At 44.1% G+C, this 13,165-nt stretch overlaps 1 protein-coding gene across 7 annotated transcripts in view; it reads left to right on the forward strand.

Moving 5' to 3' along the window:
* Positions 1–13,165, forward strand: part of PLAGL1 (PLAG1 like zinc finger 1) — a 71,948-nt gene that overhangs the window by 54,198 nt on the left and 4,585 nt on the right. For 4 of the 7 annotated variants that reach the window (XM_078054629.1, XM_078054630.1, XM_078054628.1 and 1 more), the window contains one exon: positions 10,129–10,612. The exons of 1 other annotated variant lie outside the window; for it this stretch is intronic. In XM_078054629.1, the coding sequence (XP_077910755.1) occupies positions 10,461–10,612 (152 nt within the window). In that variant the 5' untranslated portion in view covers positions 10,129–10,460. 2 more of the 7 variants (XM_036106720.2, XM_078054632.1) reach the window with 2 other exon arrangements.

A 13,165-nucleotide genomic window follows, 5' to 3' on the forward strand; every position in this document is an offset into this window, starting at 1 on the left:
AGGTCAAAAACGAAGCTCCCCATGCGCATGTTTGGCTGGACTTTTCTTCTGGGACTCCTCCTTCCTTTCCTTCTCCACCACCACAGACACCTCTTTCCTGTGACCTAACCTAAATCCTAATCTAACTAGTCTGTTTACCAAGTGTCCTTTCAGCCTGCCCTCTCTTCCTTCCAGGTCACTGTTACCTCTTCGGGGATGTGGCGGAAGCCAGGATGGTCTCGCTACCTCTGGTCTCACCACTCTCCGGTATATCTTCCACATCTCTGCCGTAATTATTGTCACAAAGTATGATCTGATCACAAGTCTGGTGCTTATTAATAATGAGTTCCTGTTGCCCAGTGCCTTGGTATCAGTCCTGGGTTTTCCTTGCTTGTGGTTTGGCTCTTCTCCATTTTCTTGATAGATTCCTATGCTTATGCCCTTCCCAGTGTTTCTTCCCATTCTTGTGGAGACAGTGTTTTGTTGGCATTCTCTACTTCCTTCTACCTCTTCTCTTTCCACCTCCTTCACTCCACACTAACACGTAAACTCAGAGTTAGTGCTAGATTTGACTAAATAGATTGGTCAATCTACTTAAGTATTACAACAAAACCCACCTTACCCTAGTGGAATGAAGCAGTATATCCCTGAACCTTCATGATTTGGCCTTTGCCTCCCTTTCTGGCCTGTTTGTCCACAGTGCTCCCATATTTGCCTCAGATTCCAGTCATACTGAACTACTTATTTTCAAGTGTCCTAGGCTGATTCATTACCTTGGCCTGAAATAGACCACCTCCCCACTTAAGCACTTGGTAAACTTTCAGGCTCAGCTTTAATTTTGGCTTCTCCATGAAACCTCTCTTGATCTCTCAGTCAAGAGATGATCACGACTTAGACAACTGTGTTCTTTATCCACCTTGAATTCTGATAATTATTTTCACTTTTTATCAGGCATAAATCTTTGTAGAGTGTTAATCCCTAAGGAAGAGCATCTTTGAATGTCTGTCCATGACTCCAGTCTTGTATATTGTCTCTCTCACTCTCACAAGGCATTATTTGGTTTTGCCTGACTTTCTAATATTTTGCCGATGTGGTTGGTTTATTTATTTATTTTTTTTTTAAGATTTTTTATTTATTTATTTGAGAGAGACAGAATGAGAGACAGCAAGCACATGAGAGGGGGGAGGGTCAGAGGGAGAAGCAGACTCCCTGCCGAGCAGGGAGCCCGATGCGGGACTCGATCCAGGGACTCCAGGATCATGACCTGAGCCGAAGGCAGTCGCTTAACCAACTGAGCCACCCAGGCGCCCCCGATGTGGTTGGTTTAAAAATTGAATTGCATTCCAGTGTGTTTTTGTGGGTGGGTGGATGGGTGTTAAAAAATAAAACAGAAAATGTCAGATGTGGTAAGTATGTGACAAAAGAAAAAAAAAAAAAGGCAGTCCCATGGAGTAGAAAAGTATAAGGAAATTGTTTTAATGATGGACCAAGAAATCTCACCTGGATAAAATTGTGCATATTTTCGTTTGTATATTAGTTATCTGAGCTCCCCCTTCTGTGAAATGTTTTTTTTTATTTTTTATTCTTGCCTGAAGTTTTAAAGTTTGGTTTTAAACATTAAGCCTGTAATCTGTCTAGAATTTTTAATATGGTGCATGATGGGAATCCAATTTCCTTATTTTCCACATGGATAAGCAATTATTAAGTAGTCTATTCTCTCCCCAGTGATTGCTGTCCAAACCCTGTCATATATTGTTTCCATACAAGGGTGGGTCTGTTTCTTGGCTATTCATTCTACTCGATTGGTCCACTTGTCTAATCCTGTGCCTTAGTATGTCATACTGCATTAATTATGGTAGCTTTAAAAACAAAAACAAAAACCTTATCCATTATCTCTTACCTTTTTCTTTGGGAGATACCATGGTCTGTTTGTATGATGATGAGTATGATCTAGTAGGCTAGGAAGTTCTTGGCTCTTCTTGGACTTTTCCTTTTCCATATAAAATTTAGAATGATCAGGGTTCTAATGAAGAACCCTGATGAATTTTTGCTAGCACTTCACTGAATTAATATATAAATATGGAAAGAACTGACAGTGTTACAATAATTCTATCTGTATTTCCCTATTTGTGAACATGGTATATTTTTCCATTTATTTAGGTCTTCTATAACGTATTTCAGTATAGTTTTAAAATTGCTCCATAAATATATGGTACCTTTGTGGTTAGATTTATTCCTAGATACCTTTGTTTTGTGGCAAATGTATATGGTATTTTTAATTATATTTCTGTTTGCTGGCATTTAGAAATACAGTTGATTTTGTATTTTGATTTTTATAACTAAATATCTTGCCGAACTTTCTATTATTCTGTGTGTGGATTCTTTGGAGTTCTGTGTAGACAGTCATCTATAAATAAAGATCTATTCCTTTCCAATTTTATATCTTTCATCTCTTTATAGCTTTACTGTAGGGCCATTCTAGTACAAATGTTTAACAAGGTGCAGTATTTAATAGGTACCTTTATCATATGATGAAGATAGTCAGGTGTTTCATTACCTTAAAAATAATCTCCTCTTTTCTGTTTTTTTGTCTAACAGTGCATTTTTTGACCATTTAAGCTTTGAATGATTTTATTGTTAGTCTCTGGGTTATATTAGCTGGTTTATAAAGGGTTGCTTCATGGTGTTAATCACTAGTGAACATCAGGAGGAGCAAACACATAAAATTAGCAGGTGCCCTCAAAAGAAGCCACATTGGCAAACATAAAGTTGCCTAAGAATCATCAGATGAGTTTCTGTAGATTCTCAGATGCTCCCCCAGCAAGTGTGACTCAAATCCCTGCCCCTCGGTCTTGCCCTTGCTACTGCCTTTTCTGTTGTTTTCTTGAAAATATCTCTGTGTGTGTATGTATGTGTTTTATAGTTCTTTTAGGGATCTCGCTCTCTTTCGTATTTATAGTTGTTTATTTATAGGAGTTTTCTTTGCCCCATAGAGTCGTCATCATCTTTATCCTAACTGCTTTTTTCTATTTATTCTGTGTCAGTTTTTCTTATTAGATGCTTTCTTCTGATCCTCAGCTGTCTGCTGATTTATGAGTGGAGCCATTAAAAGGCTGATGGAAGCTTTGTATACTTAAAATAGGGCTTGTTGTGGGTTAATGCAGGTAAACCTGGGGACTGCCATTTGTCTTTGTAATCAGTTTTCTTTTGGGCTGCTCAGCTTTCCCAGAGAAGACTCCTTCAGTCTCCTGGAGGGGATGGGCCTGATCGCCAGTGTTCCGATAGCCAGACAGGGCAAGTGTGCAGACTTCCACTGAAGTCCCTTGTTTCAGCAGAGTGCGCCACCCTCAGACCCTCTACTGGGAGGGGGTCAGAGGGCTGCATGCTTCACCAGCAGACATTCCCACTCTTTCTGTTCTTATACCCACTCTCACCTCCTCTCCAGAGTTACCTAGTGCCCACATTTCTGAGTCTCTTGATGGGTTCCGCAGGGTAAATCAGGTTGCCCCATAGCTTTTCATTACTGGCTTAGATTTGAGCTTTCTGAGGACAGCAAAGCCAGTTATTGCTTGTTTCCCTGCTTTCCAGCTCCCAGCATTTTGTTGCAGTTTTCTCCTCTTCTGTTATCTTTGGCAGTGTTTTTGAAAAATCTCAATATTGTTTTAGTAGAGTTTCAGGAGAGACTGGAGCCACACACTTATTCAATTTGCCATCTTTAACTAGACCTTACTCAACTATCTGCAAATAGAAAGTTCGCACCCTGTCCTTACTGACATTTTCTGTCTAGTGCATAGATTTGATGTTCTAAAACTGTGGTGTAATCAACCAGAGAGCTTTCTCATTACTTTGCTCTCTGAATATTAGATACATAAGTCACTTTGGCTTTCTTGTTTATTTTAGGCCTTGTTTCCAAGAAAATAAGAGCTTAGTCACTGAGTTAACAAAGTTAAGTCTCTCAAGGTAACAGTTTAAAAGTCAGCAGGCAGCAAACCTGATTGTTCAGCAGGTTGGTGGGGAGACTGCTCCAGGTGGCGGGTGGCGACCCCCCAGGGCAAAACACAGGGGCAGTCGGTGCTTCCCGCCACGGAGAACACATGGTCTCAGACGCCTTAAGGTGGAGATGTCTAATAGGCTGTTGAATAAGTAGTTCTGGAGGTAACACAGAAGAACTTTTTGTGGAGGTAGATTTTCATCAAACCGGTTTTGCTCTTTCTAATTTAGCAATGGTTTTCAGTGAGCTACTTCTATCTCCACCACAACCTCCTTAGCCCAAGCCCCCCCGGGTTTCAGCTAGACTTTCTAATTGCTTCCTCCCAGGTTCACCATCTCCCCAAGCAGACAAAGAGCTCATTCCTCTGCCTGCGAGTGATGGCGAGAAGGAAGAGTTGGCCAGGTGGGCAGGAGTGGCAGGACATTCTAGGAAGGGGTGTCGTGTGGAAAACACAGAGGCGTGACAGAACGTGGCACAGTAAGGAAAGAGCAAGTGGGTTGACTTGCATCTTGGCTGCCTTTGAGCCTTTGTAGGAAAGAGGTGTGCAGACACGGCAGGGTGTAAGGCCTTGTGGATCCAGCTTGAGTTCATCCCAGGTGCTGTCAGCTCACGTGTTAGTGGATTTCAGTGATGACATCTTAGTACTTTATTGAGGATAAATACATGCAGACATTTTTCATATAAAAGATTTTTCAAGGTGCTGACAAATGAGCCCCTATGATTTTGAGGGTAGTCTGCCCTTTAGGCAGAAGGCAGGCCTGTCTTACGTGATAGTTATCATCTGTAGTCATAATTTTTAATCTATTTTTTAAAGTTTTAAATTTTTTATGTAATCTCTGTGCCCACCGTGGGGCTCATACTCAAGACCCTGAGATCAACAGTCGCGTGCTATACTGACATGAGCCGGCCAGGTGCCTCCCCCACAGTCATATTTGAAATGAAATTTGTACAAGTTGTTTACTGCTTGAATTTCAGAAGGACATAATTATAGAATCTTTTTTGGTTTTTCTTTTACTCTAACCTGATAAAATGCAGTGATTAAGACACAAAATATATGGCCCGTGGATTAGGAAATCTCAATGACTTGGTGAACACACTGAGTTAAGAGCAGCTAGAGGGTTGGTTTGTTTGTTTTTTTCTGTTTTCATCTAAGTCAGTGGCCTTTAACCTGTTTGAATCTTGGAATCCTTAGCAAATCTGAAGAAAGCTTTGGTCCCTCTCCCCATAAGAACTCCAATATACATGCCTCCTGATCTTGCAGAGAATTTCAGAGAATTCACAGCCACTTACAAACCCCTGCTCTAAGTTAAGAGTGAAAACCTAGCCATGGCCATCTGGTAAGGTACTTATCAAGGCCTCACATCTGTTATCCTCAACCAAGTTAGTCCTGCCCCGTGAGCACCTGTTTTGCTGATTAGACATACACTGAGCCCCTACTCGTCTGCCATACTCGCTCAGATACAATACCTACCAGATTTTACGGTGCTTGTGTGTGGTAAGAAATAACTATCTAGGGGTTCTGAGAATCATTTTATCTTGCTGATGTTTCTGGATAGTTTTTCTGTTGATATTAGAAACTTGCTACCAAAGTCCTTCAAAGAACTGATACTAAGAGAAGCACCCTCTCTAGAGGGCTCCTAGAGCCAAATAAGCCATGAACTTCCGCCCACCCTGCTCCATGATTGGCTGTTTCATATTTTGTGAGTATAAGAAGAAAACAGAAACTGGTTAAACTGGTTTTTAACACATTTCTATAAAAACATTTATATAAAATTTATATAAATTTTTTAACACATTTATATAAAGACAATCCCAAGTTATGGGAGTATGAAACACAGGAAAATGTTTGGAGCAGAACCTTCTTATCCACAAAGAATGGTGATGAATGGAGTCAAAAAAAGAGCTTAGAGTACCCATGTTAGAAGATTAAAAATGGAAATTCAGTTTCCTCTCAGAAATGGGCCTTGCATTGTGTCACTCAGCACAATGGAAATAGAAGCCAGAAGTCATAGTTTATTTTGAGAATGTTGTAGAACATTTGTCGTCCCCCATTAGCTGATTGTGTTACGCAGCACTGGGGACATCCTAGAACTACACTTGTGCTCTGACCTCTACCATCGTATACCACCCGCTCTCAGGGAACACAGTCTTTCCTAGCTGTTGCCATATATATATGTTCTTATTCCAATCTGATCCTCACTCATCCCCAAAATAATCAGCATGAACAGAATGAAGCAGATGGCACAAGCCTTCTTTGGCATACTGGCAGATCTGTATCACTCACTCAGTATTTTTAGAATCAAGAGGATTGAAAATTATGTCCTGAGATGTTTTGGGGGAAGACTTACTATCTCTCCAGGGTGACAGGTGTTGAAAAATTACCATATTTAAGACTCAAATGCAATCTGTATGTCAAGTCACAGAATAGACTGATTATCATCAGGACCATCCCTTTGTCAGTTCTCTGTTAGGATTGTTGGTGGTTTGCCAGATAATAGAAAGTTAATCACAAGTCTGTTTTAAGGATGTGGCCAGAAAGCGCATCAGGTTTCAACCAAAGATTGGAATCAGCGGCAGCCAGCCAGCCAGTACTGGTCATGTACGTGGTGATGGGGGACGTTGTATTATCCACACGGTTTATTTTTTTAAAAATAGCTGAGCTTTGATCCTCAGCCACAATGAATTTATAGTCTGTTGAGAAAGACTATTTTTATAGGAGTTTGTGATAATATCATGAAAACAGTGTAAATATTTATATTTGAAGGTCCACATTAATGAAATACACAGTTATGGTGAATGAAACATTAAAACCATTTGTGAATTTGAATTCATCATTAAAAAAGGCTTCCTGAAGAAATTAAAGAGTGTTCATTATCACACAATTAATTCAGTTCAACATTTAAGGATCAACTTTGCACTTAGTACTGGCCTAGGTGTATTTAACACACAGACCTAAAACACACAAAGTCTTGGGAAAAGACATTCATGAAGTAAGTTAAATATGTATAAAAATGTTTAAGTGACATTTGTTCTTTGAAAGTTCCGTGGGGGAACACAGGTAGGAAATGTGTGTCACGTTTAATAAAATGTGCCATATCTAAAAATCCCTGATTATATAAACACCATCTTTGAAGGGCCAAGCCAAGGAAAATGTAGGTAATGATGTCCATGACTGTCGGACTTTGGAATCTAGGGAAGTGGCCGGAAAGCGGATCTGGGAAAATTTTATTTAGTGCTGAAGGGCAGGTACTTTTTTTTTAAGTCTAAATTGAATAGATCTTACTTTTCCTTTGTATTCTTGGTGTGTTGGTAAGCTGTCAGCCAAAGCTGGTACCTGTTGAGAAACAAAGAATACTGATTTTTACCTGCAACGTCATAGGTCTTTCCTGCATGTGTGAGCATGTGTGTTCCTCCCACTGTGAGTAACGGATGGTGGGTTATGCAGAGGGAGGGAACGTGTGTTTTTCTCCCGTATCCATAGCGGAGCCGCTTGAACCCTGGGCCACTTGTGCAGCTGATGGCTTCTACTTTTAATCCCAGTGTTTCATAAACAACCTATATTTGTGTGGTGTGTTTTTAGATTCCCGCGTATTTCAGATCCCTGTTGTTCCCGTTGGTTGTCCCCAACAGCCCATTATAAGCATCAGGTGGTGTCACAAATGAGGAAACACACTCAAGATGTAGTGAACCAATGGGCAGGCTAGAATCTGAACCGGGGAGTCTTTCCAGGGTATTCACAGAACAAGAGACTCGTTCTACATACACCCTCCCACGCTTCAGGGCAACACCTGAGGGTGAATCAGCAGCACAGTTGGGCCTGAAGGAAAGGGAAGCAGAACCTTGAGCGTGAAATGGAGCTGTGCTACCTAGTACAGCAACCACCAGCCACATGGGGCTATTTTAACAAAATTTCAGTTTCTCGGTGTCACATTTGGTGTGTTTATGTGACATTTCCGTCATCACAGAAAGTTCTCTGGGACATACTGGTCATCTCTCATAAAGCAAGAGCGGGGAGAATGAATTTAGTGAGCAAAGCTGAAAGAAGTGTCTCTGCAGGGGATTGGTGGAAGGGAGAGAAAATCCCCCCCACCAAGCCAGCTCTTCTCCTGAGGGACTGGTGCTATTTTGAGTTCCGCTGTAATGAGAACAAGGAAAAGATGAACTTCAAACTTTATACTGTGCACACATTTTAATCTTTTTTGATAGACCTGGAAAGAACACAGCAATTTCGAGTGAATGCATATATTTAATGATGATGATAAATTCTATGGCTTTTATAGCTGGGCCAGTATTACAGCCGGACTTGGGCTGGATGAGAAGTAGGACACATCATGAGACCTGGCAGCAAAAACTCGGCCACACGGGATAGCATTCCTGGAAGGAGTCCTTCTGTCTGTGGCCACAGTTGTTGGAGATGCCCAGAGGAGGGCCTCGGGCATGAACGGCGATACTGTGAGGGCACAAGGAGTTGGGGAAGAGGGGCTCAGTTCAAGTCACACTTGGTGACAGAGGAACAAGGTATGTGCGTGCTGCCCTCAGAAGGAAGGTTTGGTGCCAAGATGCTGGCTGAGAATGGCCACATCCCAGCTTTGGATCAGTGCTGAAGCTTCAGGTCAAAGTACGCACGTCAGCTCTGAGGGTTCCAGGCAGGTGGGGCACCTCGGTGAGGGGTATCTGCCTGGTGCTGGCTCCTTGTGAGCTCTGACCAGACACTGAAAGCATCTGAGCTAGCTGATGAGGAACACAAGAAGTTTGCTGAAATTTTTGCCCATTAGAAAAGGAAGGTCAGTTTCTCTGTGTACATGTGCTGTGAGCCGGTATGTTTAAAGAGGCTTCCACTGTTATTACAATAAAATTTCACCTAGCTAGGCTCCAGCTTTCCGATCTGAAAGTAACTGTGAAAAGGTAAGTAAAAATTAACTTTTAACAATAAAGAGCAACTCTAAAGACTGGGCGGTCAATGAATGCCTGCACCGAACAGGCACTTGAAGACCTGCTGTGATTGGTCCCTTTCCCGCCCAGCGCTCGGCTTCCTTGGCAAAGCTCAGAAAAGGCTGGTCTGCAAACAAAAGCTACCCCAGGGTGTTTAATGTAAACATATAGTACTCTAATTTTTTTTAAGTATTGCCACTTGAAAGGTTAGTATCCACTTGCCTGAGAATTACTCTCTCTAGAAAAGCACAGGATTCTAGGTAATCAGGGTTTTACTGCGTTGTTCAGGACCGCCTGTGACGTCCGCCTCCTCACGTGATGGTCCGCCGGTAGAAGCAGAAGGGCCTGGCTTTGGGGGACTGGCCCGGGTTGGAAGGGTGGTGACAGTTTTGGTTTGAGACAGGTTGAGATTGAGAAGGCAGCAGGCCCACCTCCTGGAAGTGGCCTGCGAACAAGTAGTTGGCCCTCCAGGGTGGGGCTCGGGAATCAGGAAATGTCCCCATAAAGCAGAGGGGAAGAGATTAGGAGAACAGTTCACTAGAGGATGCTACCTACGCCTCTGACCGCAGCCTGGGCCACTGTTGTTTCCGTGGGAATATTTTGTTTCCCCTCCGCAGGCCCCACATCAGCGAGCTAATAAACTAGCTTTATTCACATTTTGTTGGCATCCTAGAGTTGAGACCTTCAGCCTGGTAACCTTGCAAACAAATTAACTTGGATGTATACAAATTATTTCATCTCATCCCGTGGAAGTTTAAACAGGTGTGATAAACAATGTATGTTGTGCTAACAACGAGCGAAGACGAATAGCCCACAGTTTGAATAAGCAGAGATGATTTTTGTTTCCATAGCAGTAAAACATTCGAATGCACAGGGGAGTTATTTATTTTTTTCTTTGACTTGGCCGACTGAGTCTCCCACTGACCTGAAGTCATGATCTGAAGTAGCTAATACCGTGTCTATGGAACTAGTGGTCTCTGGGGAAGGGAAAGTGTGCTTCGTGCCCCGTCCAAACACCGTGCTGGCCTCCTCACCCCTGAGGACTTGAGTGCGGAGAGACCTGTGGGAGCGCACGGGGAGGAGGGGGACGTGGGTGCTGCACTGGACCCATTTAAAGAAGCGTGCTGGTTCTGGGTGGTTGATGCTGAACTGGGAGGGGAGGAAGAGCACTGTTTTCAAACGGCTAATACCAGAAAACTGTTCCTCTGTTCCTCTTCTCTCCGCAGACGGTCTCGTGATCCAGAACACGCGCCCGCGCTAGTGATGCGGATCATCTTTCTGCCCCTGGAGCCGCACCTGTGCCTCCGGCATTGTCCTCCCAGCCCGAGACTGCATATATAAATTGGGATGTGGGAAAGCAGGAAGCAAGGCTCATGGTAACTGAGAGGCCCATATCTGGGTAGATCCAGGCCAGGCCCACGGCGCGGCCTCTCCCCTGCTCTGGAGCTCAGGCCACCGTGGCTCCGCTCATGTGCTCAGCACCGTCCCTCCATTTGTGCCTAAATGGCACAGCATTTGGTCAGCGCATCTGAAAAGGAAGGTGTGAGAAGTAAAGCCCATGGCCACCTATCCCTGCCAATTATGTGGCAAGACGTTCCTCACCCTGGAGAAGTTCACTATCCACAATTATTCCCACTCCAGGGAGCGACCTTACAAGTGCTTGCAGCCAGACTGTGGCAAAGCCTTCATTTCCAGATATAAATTAATGAGGTGAGAGGCTCTAGAAAAGGTATGCACTTTTACACATACCTTTAAATGGCTCAGCTAGCCCTCCGGCCAGACACTGCAAGGGAAAAGGGATGCAGGATGTGGATGCACGTTAGCCCTTACATGCCACTGTTTACTGTGGTTTTCTGTGCCAGTTTTGCACGTAGCGTCAGTTCATTCTTTCAGCAAGTATTTCCTGGGGTCCTGCGATATGCCAGGCATAAAAACAGACAAGACGAAAAGACCCATGCTGGAGAGAGAGTCATGCAAACACAATTAAAATGCAACGGAAGTTCTTTGACAGAGCTACGCAGCTGGAGGGGGCTGTTGTCCGCGACTTGAGGAGCACTGTCAGGGCTTCTCAGACAGGTAGTCTCAGGCTGTGACGTAAAGAATGACCAGAAGGTGGACACAGAGGAGCTTCTGGGGAAGCTCCGACTGGAGGCAAAAAAGGAAGCCGCTCCTAACAGGCCTTCTCTGCTGTCCTAAAGGGTTTATTTATCCTACTGAGTCTAAGTAGTGAAAAACAGGATTTTGATTGGGATGTTAGAGAGATGGTTCATAGTAATTTGGAGAAGAGAGAGGAGGCAAGTAGATGGATGTGAAGTAGGAGTTGACAGTCCAGGTCCTGACAGTGAGGATGGAGAGGAAGGAACATCTCCCAAGTGTCAGCTTGTGGAGCCTTTTCTCGCCTTAGGAGCGGTCTGTCCAGCCTAACAAGTGGAATTCTGTTGGGTATACAGGTGTCGAGGATATTCATTTAATTGGATTTTCAAAGGCATCCATGATACGCAGAAGAGTAAAAAGTACTGTTTTAGCAGACCAGTCCTTTAAAAAAAAAAAAATCGTACATTTAGTCTGAATTATTTCTTGAATAATTAGGTGCTCACTTCCATGAGGGAAATGAATATATGAGCTGTAGCTTCTGCCTCCAGAGGGTTTTATATCTTAGAAAAGACAAAACCTACATAACATCCCTCAGTTGCGCACTAGTCTTGAGAACGGTAGCTGAGCATGAATGTTGTGTGCTGTGTATGCGGTCCACACGCAGAATCCCCACTACTGTGTGCTGCTTTGGATGCCTGGTTAAGGGAAATCTGTCATTTGCCTTTCATCTTCATGAGATGAACTTCAGAGCTGCAACTTTCAGACTACCACAGGTGAGAGTAAAAATTCGGCTGGAGAGGATTTCCCTCTGAGTGGTATTATTAACATGGACCACATTATTATTAAATCTTGGAGTGCCCTTGGAGGAAGGCACCTGAAAGTTTTTAAAAAGATCTAGATTATGCTCCTGGCCCTTTAGAATACCACAGTCATAGATGATTGCAATATGATCTAGTTTTTAAAATAAGCCTATAAACGCATAGGTATTTAAAATTCAGATGGGTTCTGTACATAGGCCAACATTTAGTTGCCATAAATCTGTAAGTATTGAGTGCCTACTGTGTGCACCGATTCTGTTGCAAAGCCTTCCTATTTTGCAACCAGCTGCTTCTGCGGCCTCAGTACTTCGGGCCCGAGCGCCGAACGTGAACGCGGAGCTTGCTGCAGTCAGCCGGCGGTGAGGCCGTGCGGGCGGTGGGTGAGGGCCGAGAGGCGGGTAGGAGAGGAGTATGTGCAGAAGACAGTGGAGCGAACAGATGACTGGAGTGGCAGGAATTAGGCGGGATTACTGGGGTAGGGCGCACTGAAGAGGTCTTGGGCAATCTGTCCGGTAGGTGGTGGCTCCGAGTAAGGGAGACAACTTGCCCAGGGAACGGTGTGAAGTGAGGCTGAAACGGGCGGGCAGCAGTGCGCTTTCTGCAAGAAGCACCTGCCCCACAGCGGCCACCAGCCCGGCGTTGCCTCTGGGCCTGAAGCGGCGGGTCTGAGATGGGATGGACGCGGGGCACGGTGGTGGGGATGCTCTCGGCTTTTGGTGTTTAGACTTTACAACGGGCAGCATTCCCTCCCATTTCCCTCCGTTGCACCATAAGCTCCATTTTATAAGCAGAGGTTGGAGAAAATAACTTGCTTCACTAGAGAAGAGAACGCGGGTCCCAGCACAGCGAGCGGGGAAAGCAGGTGGAAACAGCCCAAGGCAAGAAGGAAAGCTGATTTGGCAAGGCCGGTTGGAAGTCTTCATGTCAGCAGGCAGCCCTGAGCAGCTCTGAGATCACTGGCACGGCCCAGGTGCCGCCCTTGGCGCTGGGGGACGCACACACCGAGACCGGGGGTTTCGCGGTTGGGAGGCAGGAAGAGAAGTTGAGGGAAGGAAACAGTGGTGGAAGTAATTTCAGCTCTAAGCTGATCATGTTCTAGATTGGGGCTGTTGCAGGAGTCAGGGATCAATTGAAAGGGGGAAGACTGGATGCCAGGCAAAGGAGAGAGTCAAAAATTCAGAGGAATGGCAGCTGGTACAATGTGGAAAGTGCTATTATTGCTCAAGCAGAGTTGAGGTAGTCATGAGTAGGACAGTCCAGAGTTGTTAACTTGGCATTAATCTGTCTATCCACGGGCGATAAATGGAATCGAATCGAATCAGATCACAGTCCTCCACAAAGAAAACAAGGG

The sequence above is a fragment of the Halichoerus grypus genome, chromosome 9 (genome assembly GCF_964656455.1).
Source record: "Halichoerus grypus chromosome 9, mHalGry1.hap1.1, whole genome shotgun sequence".
In the NCBI taxonomy this organism is placed as follows: Eukaryota; Metazoa; Chordata; class Mammalia; order Carnivora; family Phocidae; genus Halichoerus; species Halichoerus grypus.